General features: G+C 37.1%; 1 protein-coding gene across 1 annotated transcript in view; it reads left to right on the top strand.

Moving 5' to 3' along the window:
* The window catches only part of LOC140144714 (cytoplasmic tRNA 2-thiolation protein 1-like), a 153,172-nt gene that overhangs the window by 84,031 nt on the left and 49,484 nt on the right, over positions 1–19,657 (top strand). The window contains exon 2 of the mRNA XM_072166524.1: positions 19,363–19,486. Within this exon, the coding sequence (XP_072022625.1) occupies positions 19,363–19,486 (124 nt within the window). The remainder of the gene's footprint in view (positions 1–19,362; positions 19,487–19,657) is intronic.

The raw sequence follows: 19,657 nt of genomic DNA, 5'->3' as shown, positions 1-19,657 counted from the left end.
GGTTTATGTTTCAAGGCAGGGGTGTAAGATGGTGGTGAGCACAATACCAGGGTGTATGTGGTGTCTTCTACCAGAGGGCATGGATGTTCTTTTCACACACGAGTGATAATGGGTTGAGAGTAATGGAGAGTGGTGGTTTGAGAGTTGAGAGTTTGGATATGGGGAGTTGGGTTGTGCCTTCATTTCATTATACAAAGAATTTAGAGTTGGGATTGGGATTAGAGTTAGGGATAGGGTTAGCTTAGGCTTTCTTACACAAAATATTACATGAAGGATGGATTGGGAGTTGATTGAGAAATAAAGTAAGAGTAGAATCTACATCGTGTTTATCAAAAAAAAAAAAAATCTCAATGTGATTACAACCGACAATTGAATATGCCCAACTTCAGACTGATTTTGCTTGATCACACCACATATGTAAAAAAACCACCCAGATTCATGATGATATTGAGAGGATAAAATTCAGCAGAAAACACATGAAGAGTTCAGATAGAAAACACAACATACACCATTTTCAAACCATTTTCAAACCAACATGTGGCCTAATGCTGGCTTTAATTGACACCCGACTTTAAAAATTCCAACATAAATTTGTGAAAATATGAACAAAAAGTAGCAAATATTTTCAAATTTTGTTTTGTAATATTTGAGAATTTGTGAAAATATGAACAAAAAGTACAAATATTATATTTTTAATATTGACAAGTTATATTTGGCAATATCTCAAATTGAGAAAATAGATTTGTTTTTGCATCTAAACTCTTCACTTGCTCTAAACAGAACTCTCCAACTTGTAACTCATTGTAGTTTCTTCATTGGCACAAAAAAGTTGAGGGTTTTTGTATACAACGAAGTATGCTCAATGGCATGGTATTCATGGCGGTAGTATCGGTTGCTTCATGATCATCTGTGCACTTGATTTTAAGTAGGGGGTGGGGGCAATTGTGTCTGGTTGTTTATGGTCGCATTTACAATGAAAATGAAATTTGTAAGGCTTCATTGTGGATGGAAAAACTTGTAAGAAAATAAATTGAGCTGAAATTTATTTATTGCTGAATTTGCATTGCATACAAGTACAAGTAGTGGCATAACACTGACTATTTTGAACAGAAAGTTAAGTAAAACGTTGAATTAACATTCCTCATTTTTAAAAAGACATTTTGAAATCTCGATACTTACTAATTGGAGCCAAGATATACCAGGAACCAGCCAAGATTTCACCAAGATGGCTGTGGGTCCTCTTACACTGCCGTCTTTGTTGCGGGAGCGATAACAGCTGTTAAGCTGCATTTGGCAAACAATTACTGACAAATTTTGAAGAAATTAAAACTCCATTTAACTGTAAGGAGGAAAGCTGTTCTTGCATGCATGGATGTAAATAAGCTTATAGGTGATTAGTAGGGATATGGAAACTTAAGATGGAAGGAGAGGATTACAAGGGTTTGGGTGGTGGTTAAGGGTGGTTGGGTGAAGGGCAATTATAAAGGATATTCTGCTAGTTGAAGGGGATGAAGGGTAGTTGAAGGGTGATTGAAGGGGATGAAGGGTGCAGGGGTGTGAGAGTTCAGATTAAAATCTGAATTCAGATTTTTTGATCTTGATATTTATCTCTTTTCTACACTTTCTCTGTACAAAAGTATAGGAGCTTGCCAAATTTCAGACTTTTTCAGATTTTTTCAGATTTTTTTATCTGTGGTCACTCACACCCCTGAGGGTGGTTGGGTGAAGGGCAACTAATCAACTATAAAGGGTGTTCATAGTTCAAGGGGATGAAGGGAAGGGGTGGTGAGGGGTAGAGTATGATGGGTGGGTGTCTGGTTGAGGGTGGGTTTGGAATAGGAGAGGATTGATAGTTTATGGGTGATTTAATATGGAAACTGAAAGTGAAGGAGATGATTCTAAGGGTTTGGTCAGGTGGTTAAAAGTAGCTGGGTGAGGAGGCCAGAGAAGATGCTTGGGGGCATTTGTGATAATCATGCTAATGGGAGGATGTTGAGGAGAAGAGTAAAAGATGGCTGGCTGGATGAGGTTCAATTTGAAAGTGGGCAAGTAAGGAAAAAACTGTAAAAATTAGGCTAAAATGGAGAAGATCATAATTTGATCAGCCAACTGCAGCCAATTTTAGCCTCTGTGCCCCCGTTTGATAGTCCTGGATCCGCCCCTGGATGGTTAGGAGCCAGGTAGAGTAACATGTTGACTGGTTGAGGGTGGTGATGTTCAATTGAAGAGGATGGTGTTAGATGCACAGCTGGATGTGGGTGGGTTGGGAGTGAGAGGATGGATACCTTATAGCTTAGTGATTAGGCAGGGCAATGTAAGATTGAAGGAGAGGATTCATAGGGCCAGTTTCTCGAAGCATGGTTAGTGGTCAGGCTTCCTAAGCCATCTGGCTTAAGCCCAATTAGTCCTATATATCAGTGCTTCACATCATACATCACATAGAAAGATAAATCAGTAAAATTGATCCACCTTGGTAGGGCTGGCCTACTGGTTTAGGAAGCCTACTAGCCAAACTTCGAGAAATCAGACCTAAGGGTTTTATGTGGTGGCTAATGGTGGCTGGATGAGGGGCCATAAGGTTTTTAAATAGAAGACTACAGTGAGGGATAGTGTAAGATGACAGGCTGGATGAAGATGGTTGGAGATAGGGAAATGATTGCTTTTAAAAACTAATTCAAATTGCAGTCCCCGCCATGTCTGCTCAGTGCATTAAATTTGTTATAAGGGAGTTGTGACTTTTGATTGAAACACGAACACTCCAACAGTATCTGAAATAATTTGTATGCAGAAACGATGAGAGTCCATATGGTGCTTCACTGCTTATTTTTATGTAAATTTGTACATTGCAAATGATAATTGGAAACACTTACTCTGTTTGAGTATTTTTGTATTTTAAATTATGGCTACTTCAAATTGAAAAAAAAATGGAAACAACAAACACAATCAAATGACAGGAACTTATACAAAAAGTTAAATTTTCACTGAGATAATGTGAAACATGATGCAGGATGTTCACAATCTACCAATCTACTCACAAACTTGGTTGACAAAAGGTATGTGACTATCTCCATAGTTTGACCAAACTTCAAGCAGAACTTGCAGAAGCTTTGATATAAGTCTGAATCATGATATATTATTTATAAGCTTGACATAAATCTGATGATTCAATCTTTTGTTGATTTGTTTTTATACACCTCAATCCAATCCATCAGTTTAACCACAGACCCTAGAAAAAGGGGTCTGTGGTTTAATCCAAAATACAAATAATTGACCGACTTCTCCACACATGCAGTAAAGACCTCACAAGTTCAGAAAGAAGAAACGTAAACTCCATCCATCAAAGTAATCAAAAAGTTTGACCAAACTTTCAAACACAGCTTGTACGCAAAGCTTGATATAAGTCTGAATCATGATATATTATTATAAGCTTGACATAAAGCTGAAATGATTCAATCTGTTCTTGATTTTGTTTTTATTCACCTCAATCTAATCCATCAATATCATCAAAAATTGACCGACTTCTCCACACATGCACCAGAGGCCTCACTACAAGTTCAGAAAGAAGAAAAGTAAACTCCATCCATCAATGTTATCAAAAAGTTTGACCAAACTCTTTTTTGCAATATGCACAAACTCACTTCAAGTTTGTTTAAAAAGTACATTTACAATGACCACAAACTGAAGTCTAATTTGTTTACAATACAAAAGTCGAGTTTGAAGACAATTTTGAATTCAACAAATGTTGCTCTGGGTCGTCATTTAAAGTCAACTTCTGAAGTCGAGTTCAAAAATGTGGCGACCCTGTTTCACACAAATGAATTCGAGTTCAAAGTCGACTAAAACTTTGGGCTCTGTGTTAATGGGGTCCTACTCCTGAGTACAATTATTCATATGCAAGATGTTCACAACTCTTCTAATCTACATGTAAACAAACAAACTTAGTTGACAAAAGCTTTGTTGACAATCCTATTCAGTAATATATAGCAACGTTTGACCAAACTTTCAAACAAAGCTTTGATATAAGTCTGAATCATGATTATAATTTTCCTTTTCTTGAGTTGTTTTTATTCACCTTAATCCCATCCATCAGTTTCATCCAATATACAAAAAATTGACCGACTTCTCCACACATGCATCAAAGACCTCACTTCAAGTTCAGAAAGAAGAAAGGTAAACTCCATCCATCAATGTTATCAAAAAGTTTGACCAAACTTCTTTTTGCAATATGCACAAACTCATTTCAAGTTTGTTTAAAAGAAATGAAAAGTAAATTTACAATGACCACAAATGGACCTAAGGCTTCTTTCCCCCTTCTTCTTTATACCCTATACATTTTGAGTAGTAATAATAGGCTATAAACCGTAAACTGTTCAATAGGGAACCATATTACTCGATTAGAAAACCCCCCAAATTCAAACCGTCACACAAAAAGTTTGACAATAGACGCGTGATAGAACTTTAATAAGCTAGAAAAGCTTGTTAAGTCTATTTATCATACACAGTCCGCAGAACTATAAACAGCACGGCTGCTTTTGTTCCTTAAATCTGTGTTATACCACATGCATATATACAACTATTCTAACAAAAACGTCTTTTATTTTTTTGTATTTTAAATATACTTATGCGTTGAATCAATGAGTTAACCTCGGTACATTGGAAGTAAACTTGATATCTTTGAATGGTTTTGATTCTATATAGGGCCATCTGTGTGTTATGAGGACAAAACAAGAAAACTAAGTTCAAACATAACAGAGCCCGAGGTCTTGAAATCATGCCTTAGCATGCATTCAAACTTCTTTTTAACCCTATAGACACACAGAGTTTTACAGTAGTGCAGGCAATCGATACAGGAAAAGTTTAACCAAATTGTTTAAAAAAAATAGAATTGTGTTTTATATAGCAATATTTTTAACTTGTAATCAGATTTAAATGAGTAGGAACTGGTTTAAGAGATTTAGAAATTGACTTATTTAATAAAAAAAACCAAAATGTTTTGGTGGTAGTCTAGCTGATTTATAAGCATGGAAGTTGTGAACTAATTTGGCTCATTATGACATTTTGATTTGTGGTTTTGTGCGTCTGTGTGTCAATTTTCCATACCAAATAATTTTTAATGATGAAGAAATTTAAGATGTTTCAAGAATCGAGAGAAACAATATATAAAATATTTTGCTGTATGATATAAATATTTTGAAAATTATTGTCGATTTTTAAGTGAAAAATTTCTGTATTCCAAATGTTTTTAGCAGGCAGCAGTATGCATAGGGTTAACCTGCCTCCTTATAAGGGGTAATAATTCTCTCAAACTTGCAAACTCCTCTAGATCCCCTCCTCAAACAATGCCCACATAAGTGTGTCAAGCCATCAATGTTCAATTTAAAAACTTGATTTTAAGCTAACAAATACTGCCATTGCCGTGTTACTAACAATCATCAATTTTAGGGGCGCAACTTGTTACTGTGTCATTTTTTTCCTAAGGCGTAAGGAGTTATTCGATACGGCGTTATGCTACATTGCGGATTCGTTAATAAGAGTTGTTAATGTTTGCTATGAGTGAATCTCACAGGTTGGTTTGTTTGAATGTCATTTCCAAGTGAAAGCCATTTCTTGTTCTTACTTACCCTGTGCTGTTGGTAGCGTTGTTCTGGGTGAAATTTCCACAAGGCGGACAAATTTCAAGATCATCCCACTGAACTGCTCACACGATGATTTTTCCAGGACAAATGCATACCAATTGTAAAAAATGTGTGAAAATTGCCTCAAATTTGGTTAAGTTGGTTCTGAAACAGGACTAATTGACAATGCAAAGTGCTAATTTTGTCAATTTTGTCCAGATATTAAGCCTGGGAGAAACTTGCTGGTCTGTTACCCACCTTCTTTCAAAATTTGTTCAAGTATTTAAATCTTGTTGCATTTATTAAAAGCCAGCAGGTATAGCTATATATTCTCTAACCGTGAATTGCTTCTAAGTAACTCCAGTGGAATTAAATAGGAAGAATTCATTCTTGAAGATTTAAAAGGGATCAATTTTATCCCAAAAAAGAGAGAATTTGATCTTCACTTCCTATTGCATATCCCATCATTATTACAGCAATTACTGATGACCAGTGGAGTGTGCAGGTTTTTGAGAGTGGTGGCCACAGGGCTTGATTCCCCAGACTATACTCAAAAAAATTCCAAACAGGCCCAAATAAAAATGGTGCATCATTGACCCCAATTTCTTTCACTGTGATGCTCAAGAATCTAAAAAAGGGGAGGGGGGGGGGGGGTCAGATTTCTTTTCGTAAGTTTTAATTTTTCATTATTAACTAGTTTTTTCCTTAGCTCCATAGATTTTCCTCTGACTAGATGCATTTATTTCCACAGAATGGGTGCATTTCCCCGACTGACTGACAAAAGTTGGGCATGTAAATTTACCCCAAAGTAGGTGCATATCCCCCTAACAGGATTCATTTCCCTGACTGACTGACGAAAGTGAGTAGGCCATGGCTCCCTCTCCCCCTTTGCGAATGCTGCTGCTGAAGACAACATTTGGAGGATAAATCGCTCTCTTGCATACAGTATGAGATGGTGTCAGACCTGTTAGAAGAATGTTTCGAAAGATAATTACGGGACTTGTTTTCTTGATCAATATCAACAGAGTAATTTTTTATGTACTTCATTATTATTATGTAAACAGAAATCCTTATCCACACATCAATAAAATATCTCTTGATGGCAAAATGTGGCTTCTTCACGGCCAGGTGGTGGCCGCATTGCATTCCCTAAATTCAGTAAATTTTCATTGTCAACCGTGTTATTGAATGGGATTATTTTGACATTTTAAAACGCTTGAAATATCACAAACAAATAGGCCTATGTTGATAAATAATATAAATACAAGCTAAAACCGTTGGGTTCGATAATGAACCCCACAAAACTAACCAAGTATATTGAAAATGCCATACGGCCGGGCGCTTTCACAAGTTGCCGGCTCGATCATGTCAGCCACCACCTGTTCACGGCCATCATTATACACACATTTTTCCAATTCTTGATCGTAAAGAAAACCCCTTTATAGAGACCACTGACATGGGCAAAATAAGTGGGTTTATTGGTCCCCAGGCCAGGGTCCATTCACAAGATCTTTTAGTACACTGAGGGCCCACGGTTTACCTTCTACCCTCTCCTTGAAAAGCCTATCCTACAATTCACAGTTTACCTGTTTAAAACAAGTTACTGTTTTGTGGTCTACTTGTGGTTTTTTTGTGCTTATTGCACACATTTTGTAGGTCTTAGGTGCTGTTAGGTATGATATGGCGTTATCATATCAACATATCAAAGTTGAATGTGTATCCAACCTCAGGCAGTGGCGGCGATATATGTTTTGCCCCCCTCTCCACTTTTAAGGCAAAACCCCAAAAATTATGCCAATTTCCACTTTTTTTGCGGCAATTTCAGCAGCCCAAGTTGTAGCTTGGCTATCCTGATGACATTCATGGTAGAAACAACTTGCTTTCTTGCTGATGAATTTTAGACATGTACCTGTAGCAATCATTATGTTACCTCATCTTACATGAAGAGCAGTCAAGATGTTGAATATTGCAACATCGCCCTTGGGTGTTCACAGTTTCACCTTACTGTGTTTACCCAAGACCTACACAATCCCGTTTGGCACGGTGTTCAAGAGCGCGAAAGCTACCGATATCACACCGTTGGTTGTAGGAGTGTCAAACACGATTCATATTAGGCAAACGTGATATGGTAATTACCTGGGATAGGATTACTTCTTGATACGATGCTGGTATCAGGTAGGGAGAAGACTTGATGACTTTGATGCGTGTGTCTTTTTGGGATGCTTTTCCTTGGAGAATTGAGAAGTGTTAGTAGTTAAGGTGGCATCTATGGATAGGAGTGGAGTGGCTAAACCTTCTTGTAATTCACTGTGGGGAAGAGAATTTTATGGTTAGTAGCAGCTGTGGCACCAAGGGGGAGGGGAGAAATCTGAAATTTTGCACAAACTTGTGGTCCAAAATAGTGGGATATTCAGTGACAGGGAAGCAACTGGGGGAGGGGTTAGTTGTTTGATCAAAAGACACTTTCTTGTAATAAGGGGCTGTGCAATAATTATGAGCCGGGGGGTAAAATTTTGAAAGGCCTGCCAAAATCGCATGCCCCCTCTCGCGGCCTGCCAAAAATTGCTTGCTCCCCCCCCCGGGCTCCCCCTCTTAGCCCGCCAAAAAATCTCCCCCCCTTTACACATGCCAAATTTTTGGGATCCCAATTTTCAAACCTTAAATGGTCTAGATATATGTTGCGAGCGCAGCGAGCAGGAACATTTGCATATTAAAGTGTTTCCGTACTCTTTTCCTAAGCCTTTTTAGAGCATTTTATTTAAAAGGCGTCCCATGAATGTGTGCCAAAATTGCTTTCCCCCCCTTCTCGGTTGGCCAAAATTGCTTGCCCCCCTCCCCAGTTTTGGCTTGCCAAAAATTCTTGCCCCCCAATTTTACATAAATATTGCACAGCCCCTTAGTAACAAACCTATACTATCCTAAGAACCTTCACTCTCTCTGTCTCTCTCTCTCTCCTGTACACCTCCTCCCTCTCCCGCACACCCCTTTCTTTCTCTCTCTCTCAGTCTCTCTCTCAGACACAGAGACAGGTTTTATCCTATTTGAAACATTGATCCGTCTGTTTGCTATGGAAGTATCACAATGAGATCACAAAAATTGAAAAATATTTCTTAGTAGGTTGTGGTATAGGAAAGACATAGGGTGAAGAAGTAAGGGCTAAATTTGAACAATCATTTGCAGATTCATTTTCAATAGTGCTCAACAATTCATCTGAATCCAAGATGGAACCACAGATGCAGAAAATTTACTAATGGGCCACACCCTAGAGCTATAAGTTAACAAACCCGTTGGACATCCTATGCGAAAAAGGCATGGTTGAACTATGGTTAACCATGGTCAACCATGGTTCAACCATGGGTTTTGACCATGGTCAAACCATGGTCAACCATGCTTTGAAAAATGGCACCACGGCCAGAGACCATGGTCAACCATCTAACCTTTTGACCATGGTCTATCTAAAGTGACCATGGTCAACCATGGTTAAAACTTAGCATGTTTGACCATGGTTGAACCATTGTCAACCATAGTTCAACAACCAGGGTTTTGACCATGGGTTTTGACCATGGTCAACCATGTTTTTGACCATGGTCAACCATGTTTTTGACCATGGTCAACCATGTTTTTGACCATGGTCAACCATGTTTTTGACCATGGTCAACCATGGTCAACCATGTTTTTGAAAAATGGCACCACGGCCAGAGACCATGGTCAACCATGGTCTATCTAAAGTGACCATGGTCAACCATGGTCAAAAATTATGGGGTAAATATTTAACGGAATAAACTGCATAATCATATTATTTAGATTTATTCTGTTAAAAATCTTATTTTAACTTATCAAATTACTAGTTTTTATATTTTATGGTGTCAAATATTTATTCACAATGTTGTAAATATGCATTAAATACGATTAATAACAACAGAGGGCGCTTTTTCTCATTCACTACCCAGAGTCAACCATGGTCAGGTGAGGTGATGACCATGGCTGACAATGCTCAGCCATGCTAAAGCATGGTCGACCATGGTATACTTAAAAGTGACCATGGTCAACCATGGTCAGGTGAGGTGATGACCATGGCTGACCATGCTCAGCCATGCTAAAGCATGGTTGACCATGGTATACTTGAAGTAGCCATGGTCAACCATGGTCAGGTGAGGTGATGACCATGGCTGACCATGCTCACACATGCTAAAGCATGGTTGACCATGGTATACTTGAAGTGACCATGGTCAGGTGAGGTGATGACCATGGCTGACCATGCTCACCCATGCTAAAGCATGATTGACCATGGTATACTTGAAGTGACCATGGTCAACCATGGTCAAGTGAGGTGATGAACATGGCTGACCATGCTCACCCATGATAAAGCATGGTTGACCATGGTATACTTAAAAGTGACCATGGTCAACCATGGTCAAGTGAGGTGAAGACCATGGCTGACCATGCTCGGCCATGCTAAAGCATGGTCGACCATGGTATACCATGGTGACCATGGCAACCATGGTTGACCATGGTCAAGCCACCATGGCTGATCATCGCTGACCATAGTTAACCATGGTCAACCATGTTTTGACCATGGTTGACCATGGTTGACCATGCTAGCACGGTTGACATTTCGCCTAGGTTACCCTGTAAATCACAGGCTATTGGAAAATGCCTCCACCTTACAACAAAAATCCATACTAATATCAAATGGAAAATAATTAACAATAAGTACCTGGGGCACAAATCAAAAAGGCCTTACAAATAACTACTTTTGTCATTCAAGTGCTTTTATAACATGTTGCAATAACACACCAAATGTTACTGTTTGCGAGGGGGATAAGTAAATTTACCCCCTCGCCCTAATCTTAAGTTAAACCACTTTACCCCCTCTTAGTAGTATTTACTTGTTACATACCAGGAGTAGCTATGTGGTTGGGTAGTGTGTAGTACCGAGTGAGAGTCAACAACATAGGTGTGTGGTAATACTAGGGGTAAATATGGGGGTCAATATTGGGGGTAAACAGAATGGTTTGGTGGATGGTATATGATGTATACAACATATGTTGCATTTGTTGAATTGATAAATATCTGGTGTCTTTGAGGTTGAATGGTCCGTGTATGATGTAATTGGGTGAATAAGATATGAACTGAAGAAATGAAACTGTTTATGTTTTTGTCACAGCTGAATACTTATATTAAGGAACTATGGTACAAAGATGTTGAAAATTGTTTTTGTTTGTGGAACTTTGTAAGTCAGTGGATAATTTAAATAAGTAAGCAAATAAATGTTAAAAACCCAAATCATTTTAAAATTGGTCCCTGTCATACTCAAAGTTCATTCAAACTTCATCACAATGATCATAAAAGAAAAGCTTTGCATATTTAACTAGCCTTGACTTGGTTGGTGGGGAAATAGGATCTAACATGTCTAAAAAGGACCAATTTTACATTTTCATTATCTCCATCCCAATTGCAGCAACAACAACAAAAATCTGAGGGGCAGTCTACTGCCCCCTGGTTATGTCCCTGTAAAAAGGTAAGTGGAATTTAACTTTTCAGGGAAACATTTTCTGTTCCAGCAGCAGGCCCGTACACAGGGGGTGCGACGCAAATTTGGCAAAGTATACAAAAAGTCCCAAAATTTCAGAATTTGGGAGTGTAGCGAGCAAAAAAAATCATTTTTTAAACACTTTTTTGGACAAAAAAGGTCCAAATTTGGTCCACTTTTCACAAAATTGCCCCCCCCCCTTGGAAAAAAGTCCACTTTTTCAAAATCAGCACCCCCTAAATGAAATCCTGCTGTGCCTTTTCACAGGCCCCAGCAGAGAGATCCTTACTATACTTTGTGTCATCTAGAGTGACATACGTACATGTAGGTGCATATTTTGCTGGTCACAGTATCAAATCGCACTAATCGAATGTGCGCTGCTGACCATATACATACAAGGGCAGTTTGTTGTCATGTCTGCACAGCATTAGCATTAATCCATCTTGAAAGGGGGGGGCATTTGGCTTGAATTGTCATAAAGTGGCTGTAAAGAGCAAAAAATGGGTCATTTCGCCAGGGGGGGACGTCCCCCTTGTCCCCCAGGATTGACGCCCATGCTGAACAACAATCCCTATTAAAAAGCACTGACATCACTCTCAACTCCCAGTGAGACAAAGTATATATACCAAGTATTTGTTATGAATGTTACCACAGCATCTTGACAAAAAATGTCAGCGAAAGTGGGTCAAACTTCAAGAAGCCCACCTTCAATGAAAACCACTATTGACACAGTAATGTCTCATACATGTAAATGTATTCCGAAACATGCCTTCATGATTACCTAAATTTGAGCAAAAAACACAACCACACACACCCCAACATACACAGTGCAAACACACCCCAGTAGGTGTAATGTACCTCATTGTTGATCAACATCTCCTGTAATTGAGGTTTAGTGATAGAAATTAGTTGGATTTTATTAGAAGTTTTTGAAATTAAAACAAGCTTGCAAACACCTAAATTGGGGTTGAGTGTTTGGCTAATTTCGGCTAGGAGGACACAACGTGATGGTTGACATGTTTTCGACTCTCAAGAAGGCAGTAGATGCGGTATGGTTAATTGGATTCTGAAGAGGTTTTGTTGACTGGGAACAAATTTACTTATGACTTGACAAGTTCTTGATGATGGTGTGGAAACTTTTTTTCTGAGTAACATTACTTTGAGGGTTGCCACACATCTGGGTTACTTTTGAATTACCAGTGGCAGTGCCTGCCAGGGCATCATTTCCCCCTACCTTAAGCTTCCTGTACTTTCCCCCATTTGCAGAACCATAACCATTCTCTTGATGGCTGGGGGAAAGCCTGGTGCAACATGGAATTTTTGTCCTGTTTATGTTCCATTTGATTTAATGGCTTGAAAATGAAGGATAAGTCGTAAAAATGCTGCTTATAAAATTGTGTGTGTTTTTACATGGACAGACTCCTCCAACATTGATATAAAATTGGACCCTTAACCCGTAATTACGCAATATTCAGTCTTATCACTTGCACTTACAGGATATAGCACACCTATACATTAATTGGTTCGTTTCAAGTTCGGTAGTGATAGTAATGCTTTTTGGCAATTAGATACTACAACCAGCAAAATATGCACGTATGTCACTACTGAATTTGAGAATAGATAAGACTCTTTACAAAAATGTACAAATCCGATTTTTGATGATTTTTTAAAAGATTTTTTGAATCAGCAAATCACTGATAGTGCACAAAAAAAAAAAAAAAAAAAACATCAAAAACCAAATATACTTTGGTTGGATGTGATTTACACACTGAAATTGATGTATGTGAGATTTTTTGCCATATTTTGGATTGGGGATCCATGGGTACAAAATTTTTCCTTACAACATGTTTATACCAGTGATTTTAGTGTATGGGAAAGTTTTTACAGAAGGTGTTAAAATACCTCACAAGTATGTAAGCAAGTTGTGATAGCCCAAAGGAAACAAACTTGTCTTAATGACGGTCTGAAAACATCTTGCGGAGGGCAATTCAAAAGACAAAAATAGCAGGTTTGTGAAGAGCACACAAACTATGCCCATATTCAAGGTTTAGTTTACATATATAGGAATGGGAGGGATTCTTATGAAGAGAATGTAGGGAAAGTAAATAGCTGCCTTATGTATGAATTCAATATAGTATTCAGCAAATTTCTTCAGCGGTGTCCATACTCTTCCTGATTATGACATAAAAGAAGCAAATGAGGTGCCAATGTGATGATGATGTGACTCAATTAGCCAATGAGAACCCACTTCCGTGTTTACACCATACAGCGCCATATCGCCAGACTGCTGAAGAACCTTCCTGAAAATTATAGGATGTCTTCTGAGGGAGCAGGACCTGCTTGAGACATCAAGCAGAAGTGTGACTTTCAAGCAAAAATATTATTTTTCAGTGAATGTTATTGCTAAAAATATCCATTAAATTTGACGGAGGGGTGGCTTCAAAACATATTCACCTGCTGTCCGCCAACTGGAGGTTGGGCCAGGGGAGCGGGTTACTCCAGTTTGGTTTGGGTAACTGAGAATTTCAAATGGACCTATCAATATACTAATTTTTCAAGAAATTTGGACCCATCATTATACCAAAACTCAAAATTTTTGTCCAAATTTAACAAATTTTGACAATTTTTTTCTGAAAAAATTGAGAAAAAATTACAATATGACCCATCCATATACCAAAATTATGCATACCTAGAAAAAGGGTCATTTATATACCAAATACCCCCCCCCCGTGTAGGGTCTGGTTTCTATTATTAGAACAAAAGAACTGTTGCTTCTTCCTTGGTGCTGGTAGTCAATAGGTGGTTGGGTTTTGAAGCCATCTCTTACTAAGGCAGTGACTCAAGCCCGGATATTCGGGTACCCGCCCGTTTTTTCCCTACCCGGATACAAATTCCATTTACGGATTACCCGAATTAAAAAAAAAAAAAAAAAAAAAAATTTAAATTTTGTTTTCAAAGGTTTTTTTTTCGGTTTTGCAGGGTCTCTAGACCTAGACCTAAATGCTAGGATCATGGTTGACCTAAAAAAAAAAAAAAATAAAAAATTTAAATTCAAATTCAATGCATTTTGATATCATTAATAGAGTATGACATGAAAACTATGTATCAACTTACATATTAAAATTACAAAACAATGTGCAAAATTCAATTTTTTTTTTTTTTTTTTTTAGGTCAACCATGATCCTAGCATTTAGGTCTAGGTCCAGAAACACTACAAAACCGAAAAAAAAACTTTGAAAAAAAAATTTAAAAAAAAATTAATTTTTTTTGTTTGTTTTTTTTTTATTACCCGTTACCCGCCCGAAATTTACCTCGGGTACCCGAATACGTCATTACCCGATAGGTCACAGCCTTATCTCTTACTGTTCCTGAGAAATTATGATTTCTGTTAATTGTGGAAAACAGGTTGGAAAAGAAATGGGGTGGTGGGGGAGGGTGAGGTAAGGAGAGGAGAGGAAACTTAAAGTAAAGGAGAGGGGAGAAGAGAGAATGGAGGAGTGGAAAGAATAGAAGCCAGGAAGGAGATAGGAAATGAGAGGAGAAAGGATTGATTACAGGGAAGAAGAAGGGATGTTATATAATTATGAAACTCACCAAAATGGCAGCACATTTATGCTAACAAGAATAAGATATTTTACTTAAGGCAGCTGTGGCTGACTTGTAAGTTTACCTCTTATTTTGCCTGGTATATTACAGGAATGATACAAATTAAGGTCCTTAACAGTTTACTGTGAAATTCCCTGTAAGGTTGTCATACAGGCACATATTGTATACAGTTATTGTAAGGAAACAGTACATGCTGAAACAGGTGGGACCAGGCAAAAAATAACATATTTGGTGTTTAGATTGGGTAAACTAATTATGGTATTCTTCTTCAAGTGGTTAGAAAATAAGAAGTTCTGTTTGCAGATTGTTGTGTGGGTAGGATTGAGTTAAGGTGATATGGGGTGGCTAATGTGTGTGTCTTCAAGATGTGGGTGGGGATATATTGTGTGGGGGTGTGTATGTATGGGGATTTAGGGTGGGGGTGTGTGGACGGGGTACATTTGTGTGTTGCATGTTTGTAATAGGCTCATGGTGCTGCATGAATCATGTTCTTTCACCTTTTAATTGTATGGCCCAATATGTGGTCCAAATCAGGGTTTTTTTGGCATCTTAAAGGGTTCGGATAATGATGTTTGCACCATATTTTTTGTGGGACCTGAGAGCACACCAGACACACCAAATTGCATTCTGAATACGAGGAATGTCCTTATGATATATCAAATAATTTTGATTAAAATTTGTTTTTTTGATATTTAACAGTCCTCAAAGTAAATTTATTAAATATACTTAAAGTGTATGTAGCTGGGAGGAAAAGCTGACCATCAATTGAAAATTTTGAACTTTCATATTGAACAATGTTGAAGATATACACTTTTTTAGCACATTTTTGCAAAGACGTTCTCAACATACAGTGAAATGAGCACTATTTCATGTTCCAGGGGGAAAATGGAAGCTAAAAATATTTGTGATACTGTTATGAAAAGGAGTTTTAAATTGAATTTTCATTTTCCAGAATGGGCTTATAAGAATCCTATTTTAAATCACATAATTTTAAAGTTAGTACTACTCACCAGTCTAAAAATGATGCATTTTGATCTATTTTCATGATTTTAGCCATAAAAGTTAAAGATGGAGCCAGGAAAGAAATTTTAAATTGGTAATGGCAGTTCCAAGCCTTGTTAACATAAGACCCAAACCAGAACACATGCTTCTTCCATATTGTGGCAAGTACAACACCATTGGTAGAAAACCAACCAAAGATACTGATGATGTTACCATCTTGTCAAAGCCTTTGTTATAGGTGGTATTGTAGAGTTACCTCTATGGAATAGAGCAGGGAGGCGTGGTGGTCATGCCTCGGTGGTTATAATACTGACCCTTAACCAAGTTTAACTCAACACCCATCTTCAATGTCACAGATTGTTTTTTCATCATAGGTATTAAGTATTGGTCCAACATAAGTTTTGAAATTAAATCAATCATTGGATATCACATTTGCAGGTGGGATCCCTGTTTGATATTAGTGTCTTCTTTTCCATGCTTTGATTTTTGTTTCAGTTTGCTTTCTCAGTGGTTTTTAACTATTAAATATTGAACAAAATGTGATTTTCACAAGTCTTGGAAATGTTTCTTTTAGTTGTTATGTGCACTGGCTCACATATTTTCATATAGGGCTCTTAGGCCAATGAGATATCATTTTTCACATTCACATATTTTAAGCTTATTCTTATATCTTATTAAGAGTCCAACTGTGGCTTGATTATATAGTTTTCTTCCTGTTTTTCTTTCTTCCTGTCTTTCTTTCTTTCTTTCTTTCTTTCTTCCTGTCTTTCTTTCTTTCTTTCTTTCTTTCTTTCTTTCTTTCTTTCTTTCTTTCTTTCATTCATTCATTCATTCATTCATTCATTCATTCATTCATCCTTTCTTTCTTTCTTTCTTTCTTTCTTTCTTTCTTTCTTTCTTTCTTTCTTTCTTTCTTTCTTTCTTTCATTCTTTCTTTCACTTTCTTTTTTAAAGTTTATTTATTTATTTATTTATTTATTTATTTATTTATTTATTTATTTATTTATTTTTTATTTATTTATTTATTTATTTTAAATTAATTTATTTATTTATAGATTATATTTATTCAGATATTTATATATTTATTCAGTTAATTGATTTATTTATTCAGTTATTTCTTTACTCTGCAATCAAATAAGTTATCAGAAATTCAGTTTAAAAATCATGAACATATTTTTCCACAAAACATAATGACTCCACCATCATGACGTTATCAACACTTATTAATCGGGAGATGCGCTCTAAATCATGTAAGCTATTGTTTCCAAATTGTCATAATATCGCTCCTGGGATCAAGGCGTCTGTGATATCAATCCAGGCTAGTCAGCAAGTAGTATTAATGTTATAAAACACGGTGATAAAACACTTCCGGTGAGGCGCGTGGATATAAAACGTAATGTGTGTGTGCGATTTTGATGATTTAGCCATACGATGTTCATGTTGTTTTAGTATAACATGGTGAAGTGTAGTAGTTAATTAGCATCAGAGGCCTAATTGGTATATATGCCCTCAAGCACTTTTAATAAATTCAAATATTTGGTAAAATTTGATAAAATTTGCAGTAAAATCTTTGGATTTTACAACACAGGCTTTTGTTGCGGATAAACAGTTTACAACAGCTCGCCTTTTAATTTGATAAAATGCTGTTACAGAAATGACTTTTGTATGGCCAAAATTATTTGAAAGTAGAATGCCTCCAATCATAGATAGTGAGGAATGAAGTACTAACAGTAACATAAATGTGACACGATCAAGGGAAATGAGTCGGTTGTCGCTAATATTGATTTTGAGATATTGGTAAAGAAAGTATTAAAATTCTTTTGTTTTATGTTGTTTTCAGCGATTGATAAATTGACGTAACTTTGCAACAGAAATTCCTATCAATATGGGGTTTTCAGTTTCTGAAAGCTGTAATTGTCCTCTTTAGAAACATATACTTATGTAAACCTTATTTTTGACCAGGGTCGACTTGCGACTCATTCCCCTTGATCATGTCACAAATATGAATGGGGCAGCTGTTCTTGAGAAACTTTTTTAAAATGTTGGCACAAATCTATATATCTTGTTTGACAGTTTATTCAACAATGTAGGCCTATGTGCATGTGCTAAAATCATTCATTTTTCATCATATTGGTGGGGTGGGGATAATAGTGTTTATAGTTGATTTAAGCTTTAATGTGGTTGAGTAGAAGTGGGACTATAAATCTGTCAGTACATAGATTTTAAAACATGATTTTATTGTTTTTAGATGCTTGTATGAAAGGGCCATAAAAAGTATGTTTATGGTGTATAATGTTCATAGCAATAATTGTGAGTCATTGTGTTTGACAGTAAGTGTTATTTTGATTTATTTGTTGCATGTAGTAAAAGTGTCAGCTGTTATGAAATATATTTTTTGTGGAAAAAGAGAATGAAATTGGGCCTATACACAGATGGACGCTACTATCCGTGCATGATCCAATCACGATCAGTGCATCTGTAGTATGTGATGCGCCACAAAGTGACTGTGCCCTATATGAATAAAATGATATTATACCACTTTTGATGCAGGTGTATCAGACCAAAGATACTCAATATCTTTGCTCAGACCAGTGGTGTAGATTTCTTTTTGACATTGGGGGGGATGGGGTTGGAAGATATTTTGAAGTATATATAAATCCAGCACGTTTTGGCGACAGAATAAGTTTACTGTACAAATGCGCAAGAAGCGCGCAAATTTTTTTTGCCATTTTGAAGCTAAATTGATGAAATACAGTGCAAATGGTGAATAAATTTGCACTTTTGGGGCTGAAATGGCCAAATACAAGGTTAATTTGGTCAGAAACCCACATACAGGCCTCAACATTGGGGGGATGATTGTATGGAGCATCCCCGACAAAATATTGGGGGGATTTATCGCCCCCCCATCCCCCCGGGATCTACGCCTATGGCTCAGACACAGACACTTGTCTTAAGGAAGCTAAATGGACTATAGCAGTTGACCTACCCACTTACCAAAAAGCAAAAATTAAAATAAAGAAATAAGTGAATGATTTAAAAAAAATTGATGTATTTAATTTTAACCTTTACTTAAAATTGAGGCTTTTTGTAAATTCTTCAATCACAAGTTTAGTGTCTAAGGACCTCAGACCTGCTGATGTACATTTTTGTTTATTTGCAAGCTTTATTTGCTAATTTTGACCTCATCAAAATCAAGACTTTTATTTTAAGTTGTAATAAAAATGTAAGGTGGAAAATAATTATTGATTGGTGAGAAAGAGGGCCGTGGCCAAGGGGTTGCGGAGTTGCAATTCCCCCTATCCACCAAATGGTCAACTTTGTATGAACATATGACAATACTAATAAGGCAAAAAATCACATATGGCTACTTTTTGAGTGAACATCATTCAAATCATAGTCTTTTATGGGGGAGTAGATGCAAGCTGGGTTTTTTTTCTTCAAAATATGTTGACATTTTGGAATCCCCCCAAAAAAGTCCTTGCTACCGGCCTGGTGAATTGTGACCATTTCTTGAGGGATAACGTACCCAATATCAAAAAATATATGAACAAGTATACTAAAATACAAGGGTGTTGATAGTTTTCTGTTTTTTTAAAATTTCCACAGGGAGATGCATTGTGCAGAGAATGTTTCTACACGGTGTTTGAAGCAGAGGTCCATCATACCATCTGTGAAGCTAACCTCTTCACATCAGGAGAGACAGTGGCAATAGGGGCATCGGGGGGCAAAGGTAAGTGTTACTTTGAGTCTTGATGCAGAGATTGTTTCTACAAGGTGTTTGAAGCAGAGGTCCACCATACCATCTGTGAAGCTAACCTCTTCACACCAAGAGAGACAGTGGCAATAGGGGCATCTGGGGGCAAAGGTAAGTGTTACTTTGAGTCTTGATGCAGAGATTGTT

This window comes from Amphiura filiformis, unplaced genomic scaffold, assembly GCF_039555335.1.
Source record: "Amphiura filiformis unplaced genomic scaffold, Afil_fr2py scaffold_74, whole genome shotgun sequence".
Classification (NCBI taxonomy): Eukaryota; Metazoa; Echinodermata; class Ophiuroidea; order Amphilepidida; family Amphiuridae; genus Amphiura; species Amphiura filiformis.
Note: the sequence above shows the minus strand (reverse complement) of the source record. Positions and strands in the feature narration are given on the sequence as shown.